This window comes from Tachypleus tridentatus, chromosome 9 (assembly GCF_004210375.1).
Source record: "Tachypleus tridentatus isolate NWPU-2018 chromosome 9, ASM421037v1, whole genome shotgun sequence".
In the NCBI taxonomy this organism is placed as follows: Eukaryota; Metazoa; Arthropoda; class Merostomata; order Xiphosura; family Limulidae; genus Tachypleus; species Tachypleus tridentatus.
This window is the reverse complement of record NC_134833.1, coordinates 165,543,528-165,561,497: the sequence shown is the minus strand read 5'-3', so window position 1 is coordinate 165,561,497 and position 17,970 is coordinate 165,543,528. Positions and strand designations below refer to the sequence as shown.

The following is a 17,970-nucleotide window of genomic DNA, read 5'->3' as shown; positions in this document are numbered from 1 at the left end:
CCTTCGTTGCTCTTCTGATCACACTGCCTTTTTGCATGGATATTCTATTGTCTCTTCTTCTCATGGCATAGTGCCCTAGTGAGACAGTGATCTGTGGGAGTTACAATGCTAAAATCAGGTGTTTGATTCATTCTCAGTATGCGTATGGTCAGAGGATACTTCAAAATTATTACCTCAAAAAGAAGGTTGAACACCATCCTGATTTTTTTTGTAAGATCATATTCAGAGATGTAAGAGTATATGGTAAAAATCTGAAAAGGCTGAATAACTGGTGACATGGTCAAACTGTGGCCTGAAGTAGGGCTAGTTTTAGCTAAACTACATAAAAGTTGCATACAGTTCATTTTTTAAGGAGATCTAACAGACCTTATATACAACAATTGCTGATTTATCAACTGATATGTTATAGGGAAATTTGAAAACAAAATTCAGCTTTGTATTATATTAAGTCTTAGAGCTATGGCTTATTAAATAAACCAATGTTTTTTATGATTTTGGGTTTTGAGGTGATTTTACAGCCTCACCTATGAAAATACTAAGATAGATAAACTTGGTTTTGAGACCATTTTGAATTCTGTGAAATTAATTCAGTCAGTGTAGCAAATTTTAGCCTTCTATCACCGTTACTTTTGCAGCTGTAACCCTTTCGCACTGAATATACATGTGTGAAACTTGAACTAATTACGGTATCAGTACTAAAAGCATGATATCTTGGAAATATCTCAACAAAAGTCCCTGGAATATTTAGTGATTGTACCCAATACTATATATGTTAAATTCAATACATAAGAATAACGGGAATAAAGGAAGGTCACCTGCTGTGCTGAGCCTTCAAGTCGACTGTGATTGCCAACTGTGCCAAAAGGGTTAAGCAGCCAAAGTTGTCAGAAAATGAATTTGCCAAAAATAACAAAATATTAATTAAATTTTACAGGGCTGTAAATCAGAAACTATTAGAGATATTGATCTAATCTTTGGCAGTTTTTCATTATATGGGTGGATGAGCACATGTGAATTTTTTTAAGGCATTCTGAGGGGTCACCTGGAAAATTTTCCAAAATCTGGATGATTTAACATGGAGTGCTACTTTGGTCATATTGGTAACCTATACACTTGTCTTTTTATGAGGATCAAATTTCAGTAATTGTGCCAGATGACAGTGGTCCATGCTTACCCTCACGTGTTCAGCCCTATTAGAATTATCACCCCAGTCTTGTAGTAGAGTACAAAAAAAAACACAAACTTCTACAGTTCCAAGCTGCTGGGAAGTTATTGTAAAGTAAGTGATGGTTCACTACAGTAAAAGATCAGTTGGGTCCAACTTTATTTTGAGATATATGGTTAGGATGTTACGAATTGTAGTACAGAACACCTCTTTACAGAAGCTGTCGCCTCTCTGCTAGTACAGTAGTATGTCCACGAATTTACAATGCTTTTTCTAGCACTTGTCATAATAATATGTATCCAGTGTAAGAATTTAGCCAATATGGATTGGCCTGAATTGCTAGTAATTTACACTTTCAATCAAATGTAGATTATGTATATGTGGTTCAACCAGGAATTCTACATCATCAAGAACATCAGGACTTTCTACACACTTCTCTGGTCCAGTGTTTATACATTGAATTGTATGGACTCCAGTTTCACATCAGACATTTGGATTTTTTTCACAGTTTTCTGGTAATCTCTGGTCTTACCATAGTGTCCTATCTGTCATTGTGTCTTCATGAGTTAGTAGGCCATACTTTTGATAAATAGATGATCTTTGATCTCAGTATCCAGGTACAGCTTATTGAACTGGTAAATAGATGATTTTTTATTTTAGTATCCAGGTGCAACATACTGAAGTGGATCACCAATAAAATGATATTGTTGAATTTGGTGATCAGACCATTCTACCATCGCTTATTACAGTGTGTGATCTTTGTTTAAATAATCTGAAGAAGTCCAGTACTCCTGAACACCTTTAAAACCATATTTCTATTCCCATTTTATGGATGGTTTGAAATCTCATGGCTCTTTGTTGCTGCCATAGATTGTTATAGCAAATAATTGTATGATCCCTCTTTACAGATTCTCAACGCTATTGAGTAATATGCTGTTTTCTTGCCCTTGAATATGTTTGTTAAGGATATGATAAAATAAATTTAAGATATTTTTGTTATGTATTTGATTATCTACTTTTTTATAAATATTTTGTTTCTCTCTGCTTATTACCCAATGTTTTTGTAGATACCTCTGATATTATACTGAAGTAAAATGTAAATTTTTTTATTAAAAAATACATTATTGAGTCTTTCCTGTTTAATAATTTATTGCCTCTTTAAGTAAGAAAATTGATACTGGATATTTCCCTTAGAATTATTTCTTGTCTGTTTTACATAAGTGGTTATTTTGAATTTCTTGTAGAATACCTTCCTTTTTTAATGTTTTGTTTGCCCATAGAATCAGACATGAAATGTTTTGTATTTAACTGGTTTTAGAACTTTGTATATACATTACTAAATTTGAAATGTTAGGTTTATGAACTATAGCATGATGTTTTAAATTAGTAAACTGTGGAGTCTATATGAAATAATAACTATTAGTTATTTCTGTTAACCCTTTCAAGTGTTTTTTTTATTTTAGAACATGTCTGTTGGAGTGAAAATGAAGCTATCTGATGAAATGCTACAAGAAGGTGTTATTTCTAAATTCAGTTACAGTGATGATGAGGACCAGGATAATTCATGTTATAATGTTATGAATGTGAAAACAGAAACTGAATATCAAAGAGATATTGAATCAGGGTTAGAAAGAACATCTGGTAAGTACAAACATCACCTAAAACTTAAGTTTGTTGACATTGGCTCAACACTTACTGTACAAACTCTATTGTTGACTACTCCAAGCACAAAGTGATTTTATTCATAAGATTAAAAGTACTTTCTTCAACTTAAATCTGTCAAATTTTATTTGAATAATCTCTAAACTATCCTAAATAAATTTCAAATGATTTTTTTAGTAAAACAGTATCGTACCTATTATTTTATTTACGTTAACTCTATATATGATCTCTTGATTTGACCAAATTTTTAACGATCATAAAAAATTAACCCAAATATATCTAAATTATCATTTTTTTTCTGTACAGAATGGCTTCAAGTTGAAAGTAAAACTACAATTTGTTTATGTCAAACAACTTAAAACTCCTAACAGTATATATATATATATATATATTCATACCCAATGTTATTGCTGTATTGCACTTGGACCCATGTATAATTACCAATCCTGCACTTATAAATTATTGGGTGAATGTGTAGCTTGTGTCACTGTTTTGTAAACATAACCTCTGGATTTCTCATGAAAATATTATTATTTTTCATTATCTTACTTAATTTAACTTAAGATCATTGTAATTGGTAATTTTTAGTTACTTTTATAATGGTGAATATAAAATATACACCAAAAACAAGAAATATGTCACTGATCTCTTTGTTTTCTTTGCTGTCTATTTCTGAATAAATTTAAGCCTACTTTTATAGACTTAGGTGCAACTATATATAATAAATTTTTGTTTAATAAGATAACTATCATAATTAATCTGGCTTTCTGACTATGTTAGAAGCACCTTTTTAAAGCTTTCCTTTTACTTGTTGACCTAAACACTTTGAGAAAAACTTTCAGAGTGAAAGTGAAGTAAACACTGTGCTTCAAACAGTGTAATGTGATATATCATTGATTGATTGAAACATTGAATTTAAATTGGTTATCAAGAACAAGCAAAAATGTCACCTGTAGGGCAGAATTTTGTGGTACTAACTGTCACCTGTAGTATTACACTGTTTCTTGTGGATCTTGCCAGGAAGTAGTTGATACCTGGAGCCAATACTCTAGGTGAAAGCTTTTGCTGGGTATCTAGCACATCTGCTTCTTCCTCCACCTTCTTAGTCATCAAGACTCAGGAAGGTAGAGGTTATCTTTTTTCTTTCGAGCTGATTGTCTCTATGACTATAATTTTCCATTTACACCGGTGGAACTCAAACTGGCCCTACATTGGTCTGGCAGTACATCAGACCTGATGATGTACACTATGGTATGCTACACCATCTATCTCCTGCTTCTATTGCTGTTCTTCTGATTGTTTTTAATCAGATATGGCAGGAGAATGTTTTTCCTGATGCCTGGTGCCAAACTATTGTTCTACCTTTCTAAACCTGGGAAGGACACCAAGATTCCTTCAAACTACCATCTAATTACTTTGACGAGCTGTCTGTAAGACCTTAGAGAGGAAGCAAGACAGCAAAGGTCAACTGCCAGCTGGCACGGAGCCGTGCTTTGAATACAGGACCACAGTCTATGTATGAAACAGGCACAGCGGGTGATAGTGTCAGAGCAGATAGATTTAGCTGTGGTGTCGGCGAGTTTGTTTTCACAAATACCAACGTGGCCAGGTATCCAGAAAAACTAAATAGAAGTAGATGTTAAAGAGAAATGTACCAGTCAGTTTTGAATATCAGCGAGAACAGGGTGTGGACCATTGTGAAGCAATTCCAGTAGAGAACTTTAGAAAGAGGAAGTTGTTCTAACTAGACAATGCATTGGTCACAGTTTTTTAACTCATTGTTTACTTTTATCTGGAACTGATGCACCAGTGTATAGTCTGTGTAACATTTAGAATACAATAAGCCAGATTTTACTTTTTTGCCATCGTTACAACTCTCAGTGACAGCACCATTTTAAACATGTTCTGTCCCAAGGTTTGTCCATAATGTTAGACAGTGTTATTAGTGATGTTGACACTGTTCATCTTGGTAATGTTTTTAGTTTTTTAAGGGCCATAAATCTTTTTAATGCCATTTAAATTTTGTAATTTATTCATTACACCTTTTTTAATGTGGTTCCCTTTTAAGAATCACAGTCCATCTACTTTGATTTGAAATTAGAAAATGGCCTATATCATTAAATAACTCAAAACCAGGACTGGAAATGCCAACTTCAGGTGACTAACGTTGCTGGTAGAATTACCCATTAGTCATCCTTGGTGAGATATTATTAAAATTTTGCTATACGTCTTAAAACTTTTACTACTTTACTTTTTTGAAAATGGCCATAACATCAAATAACTCGGAACCAGGACTGGAAAGGCCAACTTCAGGTGACTGACGGTGGATTTTGTACTTACCTGTTAGTCTTCCTCGCATGTTATGATAATTACCATTAGGCTACAGAAAGTCCTTTACATTTTGCATTACTGTAGTTTTTCTCTTAACATTGTAGACGAGATGTAAACATTGGTTTTATGATATTTATATTTTTTCTAAACTTTGTTTTACCTTTACGTCTTTTTATGAATTTTACTAAATTTACTTTAATTTCACCTTTTTACCAGATGTTTGGTGCAGATAGCCTAGCTGTTTTGTGCCATAAAACACTAAATCAACCAACCAGCCAATCTAACCCTCACATCTTGTTTGGCAGCATTCAAGTGCAGACATCTTTCTTTTTGTTCTAGATTGGTCTTAAAGTGGTTTCCTTACCACTTTGATTTGTTTAAGTTCACTTTTTTTTGAAAGCTTGTTTTTACCCAAACTGTTTGCTTATTTGATGAAATTCAGGCATGTATTTTAAAGTTCATGTTACAATGCTGAGTCTGCCTGTTTAGTTTGTAACCATACTTTAGGTCATGCTTTGAGATGCACTGGGGGATTTATCAGCCTTGATTTTCCAGGAATTTGAGTGTTTTATGGACATCCTTTATTTTTACCTGTGTCTTTTGTACTTGGCATATTTGACAAGGATCTTGATAGCTTTCCTACCCTCTTTCCACAGGTGTATGACATACCATACCTATTCTATCTGTGATTCCCTTTGGCCTTAGTCGGTTCTTGAAAACTGCATTTCTAAGGTATCTAATGTTTTTAATTGCTCTTCAATTTTATGACTTTTGTCTTACCATTTTTTTGTTAGTTATGTCTTTTTCTCTAACAGAAAATAAGGTTGCCTTATGGGAGCTCATTGGCTGCCTTTGTTCATCAGTGGAGCCTTTATATATATCTTCTTGGGTCTCAGTCTCTTGCCATATGGTTTCTTTACCACTTTCTTACTCCTCCTGAGTCCAGTATGCCTGTTTCTTTCTTCTTTCTTAGGATCCCAGGATCCTATATTAACTCATTCCATTTGTTTATGTCCTTCAGTTCACATAGGCATCCTACCTTCCCTTTGGTGGGCCATTTGGCTCACCCTTTCTGCTCATTTCTCTTCTTCTCCAGGAGATAGTTTTGATTACTCCATTTCTATCCTTTGATCAAGCTCATCCAAGGTCTTTTAATGGGTCCTTGCTAAGGTTCCTGTAGATTCTTTCAATCCCATTCTTTATACTATTTTGACTATCCTCTCTGTGAGAATCATGTTTCCTACTTTGCAGATGGATTCTCTTTTCTTTACAGATGGGTCTCCTCAGGACTGGGATGCATTTGTCAACCACAATCTTTCAATTATTGGTTTGACACTGTGCATTCCCTTTTTATTATCATCCTTAAGCTGCTTGCTATATGCTGGTTTTGACATTTTTATTTCTCTTAACTAGGGGTTGATTAGTCATGTTTTAGTCTGACCACTTGATAGTTGTGGCTCATATTTTCATTGCTATACCTAGCCTGGATCCTCATGTTTTTCCACTTGAATCTTTTGGTCTTTTGATTCTCAGGTTAGTTTGTTGTATCATGTACAGGGTGCCTTCATACTTCTGTTCTCCAGTCTGAAATTGGTTTACACAATGTGGTGATCCTTTTCATTTCTCGACTTCACTTGCTTCATAGTCAGTGTTTTGCCTCCAGTGTTGGTGCAGTTATTTCATCCTTATTTTACCAATTAGTTTCTTTCTTGTTCCACATCATCAGGTTTTGCCTGTGGCTGCCTTTACTTGGATTTAGTTGAACATACTGTCTTTTGTTTATCCTTTACTCTAATTACTTTATCTCTTTCTCTCCATCTTTCTTAACACTCCATTCATGGTCTTTCAGATTATACCTTTCTAGTTCACTCGTATGTCATCCTATCTTACTTCATTTTATTGATTTCTATCATTCTTGATCCTTCATATTTCTCCCAATATCAAGAAATAACTTCAGTTTCAGTTATCCTTCTCTGCCTCTCTTCTTCTTCCTTCTTCAGTTGCTGTTACTAATCCTACATCCCAACTTCCCTGTCCTTCATCTTCACACCTGTCTACTGTCCAGTTCCTGGCTGTGTGGTTTGGCTTTCACATTAAGTGTCACTTCCTTTATTTCATTTCCTTCATTTCTTGTTACTACATCTCCTGTTCTTTCTGGACACATTGACCACCTCTGCATTCCAGTGCTTCCAGATTGTTTTTTTTTTTCATGTTCCATTTCATTACTCATCTTTGCTCCTCTTGCTTGGTTTTTCTTATTTCCATTTTCTCTTCAAGGGCATTCCCTCCCTTAACTTTCAAATGACATCAGTCATGTTTCTTTGCTATGCTATCATTTAAACACTGTACCACAGTCCATGTCCTTTCCTGTCTCCAGTTTATTCCTTCTTTCGTTTGTTTTCAACTAACCATGAGTTGTTGTTGTTTTGGTTAATTTCCTTTCTTGTCATTTACCCTCATCACAATCTGTTTGGACTTTTATGTCCAGTATGTGCTCTTCGTTGTTTTATTGTCCACACAGTTATCTTCAGTGGTTCCTGTTCCTGGCTATTTATTCTGAAACAACCCTTTTCCTTCTAGGATCTTTCTCCTTTTACCATTCTCTCTTCAGTTTATTGTTTCGTCTGTTGGTTCATTACTCATCTTGTTTTCCTAGCTTCCATTTTTCCTCACTTCCCATTGGCCTCTTCACCTTTTCTCCTTGTCCTTCTCTGAGTCAATCTCAAACGAGATACTGACTTTGGGCATGTTCACTGTACTGATATTCATCTCCTATTATTTCTATTGCTTAGCAAGTTCTGTATCCTTGGTGTACTGCCTACTGCCTGTGGCTTCATGTCACATTTTTGTTGCAGCATAGACAGTGGGTAAGGTTTTCTTAATGCTTTCTTTTGTTACAGGGCTTCTTGCTTCACATTCACCTCTTCAATACTACTCTGTGGCAAGTATTAAATACAAACTGTACACCATATTGTTTGTGTTCTCTTGTCTATTACTTCACACAGTCATGATATGGAAGGGATATTCTACAAGATCACTTGTAGGTGAATAACCATGCAATATTTGCTTCATAAATACGTCTGTTCCAGACTGTATAAACCATGGATGATATGGGTAAAGAAGACAGGGGTAGCTTCCCATTCATATCATGCCTTGAGTGAAAACTTGATAGGGTCTGCTTTTCCAAATTTTTTTTATGGTCATGACGATCCTCTGGACTCCTAATCTCATTATTTCCTCCCTTAATTGGAGTATAGAAGTTCTTGCCACTTTCTGATACCAAACCACTGAGGTGATGAGTTCAACACAGATGGCTATAACAGTTCAGTTGAGAGTAGGCTGGTGGTGTTCTGCTAATGTGAGATAAAACAAAACATGGCCTCTCTCAGTGTTGCATGTACAAATTTGGTACCCTTGTCCTTCCCTCATAGGATATTGGCTTCCCTACAGAGGAAGTTATGAATTTAGTGAACCAATTCTCACTTTCCTTTATACTAGCTGCATCCATGCTTAATTTGCACTTACAGAATGGGTCCTCATTCTTCTTTCATGGGATATCAGTTTCCCATGGAGGAGGATTTGGATGAGTGTGAACTAATACACCATATACAGTTACACTTTTGTAACACTTAGAATTCAGCCATCATCTGCAGTTCACCACCTTTGATTAGGTGTTCTCATTCTACCATTGCAAGATGTGTGTTCCCAGTAGAGGATATATTGGATGTTGCATACTTGCCATGTATGATCTGATGCACCCTAGCCACATTACACCTCATGTTTTCTGCCCTTGTTTTTCTTGAATCATACACAAAAGTGAAAAATAGCATATATTGTGAGGGCAGGTTAGTGCCATATTGAAGGATATAATTTTCCTACACTGAAAATATATTTCTGATGGGTACTTATCACCACTCATACTTCCCACTCTTTCTCTTCACTACTGCTGATGCTCACTCCTTCTGCTAAACTTTGAAGTGAGAGTAAGGTAGAGGAGTGTAGAGAGAGCAACATGCATCACGAGTATGTCACACTCCTCCGTAGTAATTTGTGATGGTGGGAAACCTACTTGAAGTAAAAATATATGTGTGTTCTTGTGATACAATTGATGAATTCACATCTACAGAACAGACTCTTAGTTGTTTCAACTATGTTAACTCCATACATCCCAACATTAAGTTCACCTGTGAACATGAGAAAATTAATCAAATAGCATTTCTAAACCTCAACATTACAAGAACTGATGCACAATTCTAAACAGAAAAATCATCCACACTGAACTATACATTTCTTGTGACTCATAACATAGAACAAAACAAAAACGCAACATATTAAGAAATGAAATAAACACAGTGATAAAACTATGTTCACCTGATAAAATTAATGATGAAATCAATAAAATAAAACAACACTTCATCAACATCAACAAATTTCCTCCAACATCTGTTGAAAAATTACACACGCACATCCTAGGTCAACAACAACAAAAACAACAAATAATAATAAGTCTCAAGAAACAACAAACTACAGTGCTGCATAACATATATTCCTGATATCAGTGAAAAAATAACCAACATTTAGAAAAAAAACTTATAACAAATTACAACATTCCACTAGACACCACATTTATTAAAAACCAGGTACAAAACTAAAGTCCATACTATGTAAAAACTACACTGACAAACAGAACACCAACATTATTTATAAAATACAATGCAACAACTGTCATGACTTTTATATTGGAGAAACAAGTAGAACAATGGAAACCAGATTCAAAGATCACATTCACATGTTTTTGAACACTGCAAATAAAATAAACTCAACATAACCACAGAAAACACCCAGATATTAAGTAGGGAGACAAACATAAACAGACACAAAATCAAAGAAGCCCTACTTATACAACAGCTCAAACTGAAATTAAACCAATATCTATACTAATTAATAACCTAACATATGTTGCAATGCCTCCTACAATCCTGTACCCATTTATGCTCTCATCCTGAAGACATTCCTGGCAACTGTCAGTTGCAAACTTTGTTAACCTGAAGATGACCTAGAAAAGTTGAAACATTGTTCTCTACTTTATTTTAATAAAAGTTTTGTACCCATATCAACCATCTTGGGGATACATGTCATACTTCTGTTGGTTAACAAGTGACACATAATCATTTACATGAGAAATGTGTTGGACTCTTTTATTTCCAACATTGGGGAACATAAGACTTATGGCATGCATTAATAAAAACGTTTGCAGTTAGAGGACAGCACTAAATGGGAATAGTTAATATTGTGACAGGAGGTAAGTACCAATCAGAAATACATTTTTAGTGTAGGAGAATTATAACTTCTAATTGTCTGAATCTTGAATAACCAAATGGGAAATTTGTTCATGGAATTTTGTTACCAGTACCATCCAGTAAAGGGCATTGGATTTTTGGTTAAATATGTAGATACTGATGTTCAAACTACAATACTTATTGTAATATGCAGTACAAAATACAGAAGAACTTATTTGCAATATGTGAAAAATGTTTGTAAGTTTATAAACAAAGAAAATTGAAGACTTTTCCTTAGTAATGTTTGTACTGTGAGGAATAATTTGCAATAAATTTTGTACCTCTCAGAAAGAGAGTGGAGGGAGAACAAATGTTGCAGCTCTCATTCAAGGGAAGATTGAGGATACTTGTTTTAACATTTCCTTATGAAATTAACAACTTAAAAGTTATATAATATTACACTTCATTTCATTAATTATATTCTGATACCAAATTTTGAATATAAATGTCTAAAAGCTATGACTTGCACTTTGATCTATTCATGATGAAAGGGTCAAATAATTTTTTCTTATACTCAAAATGTATTTCCAATATGTACTTACCTTCCTCACAAAAAGCTATCAAAATGTATTTCCAATATGTACTTACCTTCCTCATTAAAAGCTGTCAAAATGTATTTCCAATATGTACTTACCTTCCTCACAAAAAGCTATCTCAATCTTTGTCAGCCTGTGACTGTGCTTAAAACTAGTCACTAAAAAAAAAAAAAAATGAATGAAAAGAATTGATAAAAATTACCCCAGTCAAAGGTGGACAGATGTGTTTATAATAGCTATGGGAGGAAGATGAATATCACCAGTGCAAGATAGGCAGATTGTGAGAATAATTAGTGATAAAGATGTTGGGAAAAGTCCAATTTCCATCCTGAATGATCTCCTCCAATAAATGACAAAGATAATCAGCCAAGGACATGGTTATGCAATGAATTTGATGAAAAGAAATTTTGTGTAGATAAGTTAAACTATGCCAGCCTAACAAGTTGATGAACTAACTCACCCAGGAATGGAAAGTAAAATCTCCTGTAAAATGTGACTAACCGAAAAAGCTACATAAAAAGAGAGTAAAGTTTGTTAAACCTGATGGTATTCTTGGTCAGAAATGTGCTTATGTTGAAAAGAAGAAATTGTTGGCCAAACATAGGATTCTGTCTGCCAGCAAATTAAGGCCCATACTTCCTCGACAGATAATCTAAAATCAGCATCCTAGGAACTCCTTCCATTTGTGTTATAGTTTCTGACAATCTAAACCTGAAATTCATACGAATAACATGCAAAAATTGGGAACCAAAAACATTTCAAATGCAAGACTATTCAAACAATTGAAATCAAATTCCAAAAATTAAAACAATTGATAAAATACAATGCCAATCAACAAAGTTAAATTAAGCAGGAATAGCAGTATAGATGGCACCATACTATTGATAGAGAGTAGTGACATGATCTACCAGTTCAGAAATGTCTTCAAATATATAGACTGAGTGTAGGTAAGAAAGTACTGGAACTCTTGTTGATCGTTTAAGATTTATTGAATCTAATGAGATTAATATGAAGTGTATTAATCTCTCTTTGGTAAGTCTTTTGTTACTTCCACTTGGAAATTGTTATGTAACTTGATAAAATGACAACACTTTTCAAAACTTAAATAAAAGCCTTCTTCAAAATGACCACTTTTGTTATATTTTTATATCTTCCTCTTCAAAGAATTTACTGCTATTTATTTATTTCTGTAAATGTAGTTATCCTGAATGACACCTATAAAACCAGAGACTTTAATAATACCAAATCTCCAGTCATTTAATTTGACATACTTAAGTGAGTAATGAAACAGAGTCTGATACCTAAAGTTGATAAATAATATATATAGATAAATATTTAGTTTAAATCTTGGAATTTATAAATATTCATTTTACACATGCAGTACTTTTAAAGAAGAATGATAAAGTATTGGTGTTACTTAACATGTTAAACTAGACAAATCATTATCAGATATCATGATAATTACCACCTGAAGTTAGAAAACACTGACAGTTAATTCAGAAAGGCACTGGTTAATGTTACACACTACTGTTATATTTGTACAGGCAGTTTTATATTTATTAACTTAAAATTTCTCTTGAATATGGTGCATTACCATCATGTTTTCAATGTTATTCTGATATAGATAGATAGAAACATTTTTTATTAAGTTGTAAAATTTAGTTATATCTTTGATCTTTTTAATATTGATATTTGTGTTGATCATGTTTCAACATTAAAATATACGTAGATGTTCATCAAATTATATAATGTATGATTTATTTATTATTATCTAATTTGTAACATCATACATATCTACTTTAGATATGAAGACCAGTGTGGACAACTATATTGGAAGTCAGTTTACTGGTGGTGTAATAAAACAAGAAAATCACTTTACAGAAGACTTAAAATTCTCAAACAACAATATTAGCAGAGAAAGAAAGTCAAGTGGATTTTACTTAAAACCATCTAATGTACATCAATGTGATGATAACCTAACACCACAAAAGAAGACATTTTCTGGAGAGAAAGCATATCATTGTGAACTTTGTGGAAAACAGTTTGAAAGAAATATTAACTTAAAACAACATCAGAAGATACACGTTGGGGGGAAACCTTACAATTGTACAGTGTGTGGAAAACAGTTTAGAACAAAAAGTCATTTAAAAATACATGATAAAATACACACTGGGGAGAAACCCTACAGTTGTACAGTGTGTGGAAAACAGTTTGGAAAAAATAGTCACTTAAAGCAACATCAAAGAATACACACTGGGGAGAAACCTCACAGTTGTACAATGTGTGGAAAACGGTTTGGTACAAAAAGTCATTTAAAAATACATGAAAGAATACACACCAGGGAGAAACCTTACAGTTGTACAGTATGTGGAAAACAATTTATAACAAATGGTGATTTAAATATACATGAAAGAATACACACTGGGGAGAAACCCTACAGTTGTACAGTGTGTGGAAAACAATTTCATGCAAATAGTTACTTAAAACACCATCAAAGAATACACAGTAGGGAGAAACCTTACAGTTGTACAGTGTGTAAAAAACAGTTTGGAACAAACAGTGAATTACAAATCCATGAAAGAGTACATTCTGGGGAGAAACCTTACAGTTGTACAGTGTGTGAAAAACAATTTGGTAAAAAGGGTCATTTAAAAATACATGAAAGAATACACACTGGGGAGAAACCTTACAGTTGTACAGTGTGTGGTAAACACTTTGATAGAAATGGTAACTTAAAACAACATCAAAGAATACACACTGGGGAGAAACCTTACAGATGTACAGATTGTGGAAAACAGTTTGGAAAAAAGAGTGATTTAAAAATACACGAAAGATTACATACTGGTGAGAAACCTTACAGTTGTACAGTGTGTGGAAAACGGTTTGGTACAAAAAGTCATTTAAAAATACATGAAAGAATACACACTGGGGAGAAACCTTACAGTTGTACTGTGTGTGGAAAACCGTTTAGAACAAAAAGTCATTTAAAAATACATGAAAGAATACACACTGGAGAGAAACCTTACTGTTGTACAGTGTGTGGAAAACAATTTCATGCAAATAGTTACGTAAATCACCATCAAAGAATACACACTGGGGAGAAACCTTACAGTTGTACAGTATGTGGAAAACAATTTGGAACAAAGAGTTACTTAAAACACCATCAAAATATACACTGAGGAGAAACCTTACAGTGTACAATGTGTGAAAGACTGTTTGGAACAAACAGAAAATTAAAAACGTGATAATACAAAATGGGGAGAAACCTTACTGTTGTAAAAATTATTGAAAAAACTTCAGATAAAGCAGTTTCTTCAAGTATTATTAAAGTATATGTACTAGATAGAAATATTACAACTGTGAGTTTTGTAGAGAACTATTATAGAATATCTCTTAACTTAAAAAAAACATGAACAAATACATACTGAAATCTTAATCTTTGTCTGGTATGTAATATAGACTTTGTAAAAAATATTGTATTAAAATATCATAACGGAATACATACTGGAGACATGATTTACAGCTTTGCATTCAACTGAATTCAATTTGGAACAAATAAGAGATTAGAAATACTTCAGAAATTACACACTTGGGAGAAACCATACCATTTTGTTGTATACAGTATTGTGAGGAATTTAGAACAAACAGTCAGTGATAATGAGAAAACCCACTTGTAGAGAAAAGTATATATGTAAAAATGACTGGTTTGGGTTGAGAAAATTTTTTATGTAAAGGAGCGAACAATGTTTCAATCTTCTTCGGTCATCGTCAGGTTCACAAAGAAAGAAAAAGGTAGCTAACTGATAGCTGACCACATGTTTGAAGGGGGTTGTGTAAGTGAGTTTAGGAATATAGAGGATGTACTTAGATGTTTGATTATATTTATTAATATGGGTATAAAGGTGTTCCTTTGTATTGGTTTATTTTGGGCTTGAGTTGTTGTATAAGTAAGGCTTCTTTAATTTTGTTTTTCTCTTTATTTACTATTTGGGTGTTTTCTATGGTTATATTGTGTTTATTTGATTTGCAGTGTTTGAAAACGTGTGAAGGTGACTTTTTGTGTTCTTTAAATTTGGTTTCCATTTCTCTTCTTGTTTCTCCAATATAGAAGTCGTGGAAGTTATTAAAAAACCAGGCACAAAACTGAGGTCTGTACTGTGTAAAAACTACACTGACAAACATGACACCAACATTATTTATAAAATACAATGTGCCTGGTTTTTGAACAACTTCCATGACTTCTATATTGGAGAAACAAGTAGAAAAATAGAAACCAGATTCAAATAACACAAAACGTTCACAGGTTCTTTGTGAACCTGACAATGACCGAAGAAGGTCGAAACATTGTTCGCTCCTTTACATAAAAAATTTTCTCAACCCAAACCAGCCATTTTTACATATATAGTTTAGAACAAACAGTAACTACCAGTGAATGTGATAAATGTTCAAAAGTTGTTGAATCATAAAAGACAGGATTAAGGTATATAGATCTATCTTTGGTGTGTAATTTAGAATTATTCAATGTTAGTGTTAACATGATAAAGTGACAACAAATTAAAATTAAGAATGTTAAAATTAAACCTGAATGGAAATTGCTGGAGGCAACAGTCATTAGTTCTGTAAAATAAAACAGAAAGGAAGTGGTAGTTTTAGTTCCTTAATGTATAGATAGTGAGTACTTATTCAAACCAGTATCTTTATATTAATATTTCACCATGTTCTGAGAATGTACTGCTATAATTTATTTAGCTGGAATTGATATTCAGAAAACTTTACAGTCTTCTGGATTCTGGAACATGAATGTTTCCAAATCTCTAGTCTCACAACTTTTCATGTTAAATAAAGTAATCATACAGGTTATACAAAGATTATTCTGTTCTGTACATGATAATGTATAAATAAAATATTGTTAAACAGTTTTATTTTGTCTTCATCTTAACATTTCTAGATATTTAAATTATATATCCACATATCACATATGAAAAAAAAAAAAATTTAATCAGCCACTTACAATTAACCCAGAAATCAGTGGCTGAAAGTAATGATGATTGCTGTGATACTGTACCATGTTTTTATCATTAAATATACTTAGTCTTAAATATGGATGGATATATACTTTTTTAAGTAGGAATTCAATAGAGAGAAAAGGCTTACAAAGTGTGAAACTGTGAAAGTTACATCATTATTTTTTACCTACAATGTTTTGGTATTGATGTTGGTGTTCATTGTAAAAATAAATTTAATTTGAAAGCTCATCAAATAAAGTAAGTATGGATTATTTATTATTACATCCTGATGTGGCATTTCAGTTTGCAAGCTCAACTGACAATTTGCAAGTCATGGGATCAAAACCTGTGGCAGTACGTGTTTGTTCTTTCACCTATGTTATGTAACAGTAATCCCACTATTGGTTGATAAAGAGTGTCTTTAGAGTCTGGAGTAAGTATTATGGATTAGCTTTCTTATTAGAGATATTACTAATAAAGAATACAGTCTTGTAACCTGTAGAAAAGACTTCAAAATGATGAATGAGTCAAAATAACGAGAACATACAATGGAGGAAACCTTACAGTTGAGCAGTTTTAGGAACAATTTTAAGTAATTGTAGCTCAAAAATAAATGAAACAACACATAGTAGTAGATAGAAACCACGCATCTGTTTAGTGTATGTCAAATGTAATATATCATGATTGTAATGAGCCATGTGTGTAAAATATAATAGATTGGAGCTGCATTGGACTGTGTATGTGAAAATTATAATATAATGTGGTTGTAATGGACTCTGTATGTAAAATGTTATACATCATGGCTCTAATGGACTGTACCAAGAGATTCAAGCAAGGAAACTTGTTAGCATACTCGTATGTAAATTTGGTATGCATGGTTCTTTATTTGAGATTAGGGAGCAAACAGTTAATTAGACCTGGACAGTTAATGCAACAATTTTTTAAAGGTAATATTGACGTTTTATAACCTGCTAAATTGTTGCTGTCCTGTGTATTTAAACTGTTTATGAGTGCCACAAGCCTTCTGCAACCACTGTTAGAATTAAAATATTCTAAGGTGTGTCTCGTGAAAATCATCATGCATTGCTTCACTAATAAGAGCATAATACGCTCACTTGATGTGTGTGACTCTCTCTTCGTGAAAATCATCATGCATTGCTTCACTAATAAGAGCATAACACGCTCACTTGATGTGTGTGACTCTCTCTTCGTGAAAATCATCATGCATTGCTTCACTAATAAGAGCATAATACGCTCACTTGATGTGTGTGACTCTCTCTTCGTGAAAATCATCATGCATTGCTTCACTAATAAGAGCATAATACACTCACTTGATGTGTGACTCCTTTGTATTTCTCATTTGGCAGTACAAATGTTTTTTGTCTTGATTTGTGCTTCAGAATAATACTGTTATTGAAGTGATTTTAATTTAAAATAGTCAAAATTTTGAGGGCAGTCAGTAGCATTCGTCCATATTATAGTCACATTTGTTCTGCTTTAAATGTCACCACTTTGGTAGTCTCACGTTCAACAGGCACTTTACCACAGGCTTTGGGTGCTGGTGACACGTTGGGAGATTTCTCTACTTTTATACACGAGAAGATTGAACTTTATACAGGTAAACCTTTATTTCAGGTGGTACTCTAATTCCTTCTGAATATGTGGAACTAGGGCAGGCTGAGGAAGACTTTAATTATCTGTTTCTGCCTCTTGAATGTGTCCATACCCTTCCTGTGAATTTTGTTTGGCCTTCCATGGTTTTTAAAACTTTATTTCTCAGGTATGTGATGTTTTGTTTCTTGCTCCTGTATCTTATGACCTATGTCTTTTATTATTGTATGAATATACATCACATCCCTACTTGGTTTACTTCCACCCTCCAACATTTGGGTTCATGCTGACCAATTTGCCTCTTACTTGAGCAATGGTGT

General features: G+C 33.4%; 1 protein-coding gene across 1 annotated transcript; it reads left to right on the top strand.

Annotated features, from left to right (window-relative positions):
* The first annotated feature begins 2,594 nt into the window (after positions 1-2,594).
* LOC143226864 (uncharacterized) lies at positions 2,595-15,955 on the top strand. Its single transcript, XM_076458380.1, has 2 exons — positions 2,595-2,806; positions 12,837-15,955. The coding sequence occupies exons 1-2, from the start codon at positions 2,632-2,634 to the stop codon at positions 14,210-14,212; spliced, it is 1,551 nt and encodes a 516-aa protein (XP_076314495.1). The 5' UTR covers positions 2,595-2,631; the 3' UTR covers positions 14,213-15,955.
* The last annotated feature ends 2,015 nt before the right edge of the window (positions 15,956-17,970 follow it).

What these genes read in the sequence shown, in the direction of transcription:
- LOC143226864 (XM_076458380.1), top strand. Translation starts at nt 2,632, where the DNA reads ATGTCTGTTGGAGTGAAAATGAAGCTATCTGATGAAATGCTACAAGAA. An exon ending in AGGGTTAGAAAGAACATCTG is followed by an intron (nt 2,807 to 12,836) that starts GTAAGTACAAAC and finishes TATCTACTTTAG; the next exon opens with ATATGAAGACCAGTGTGGAC.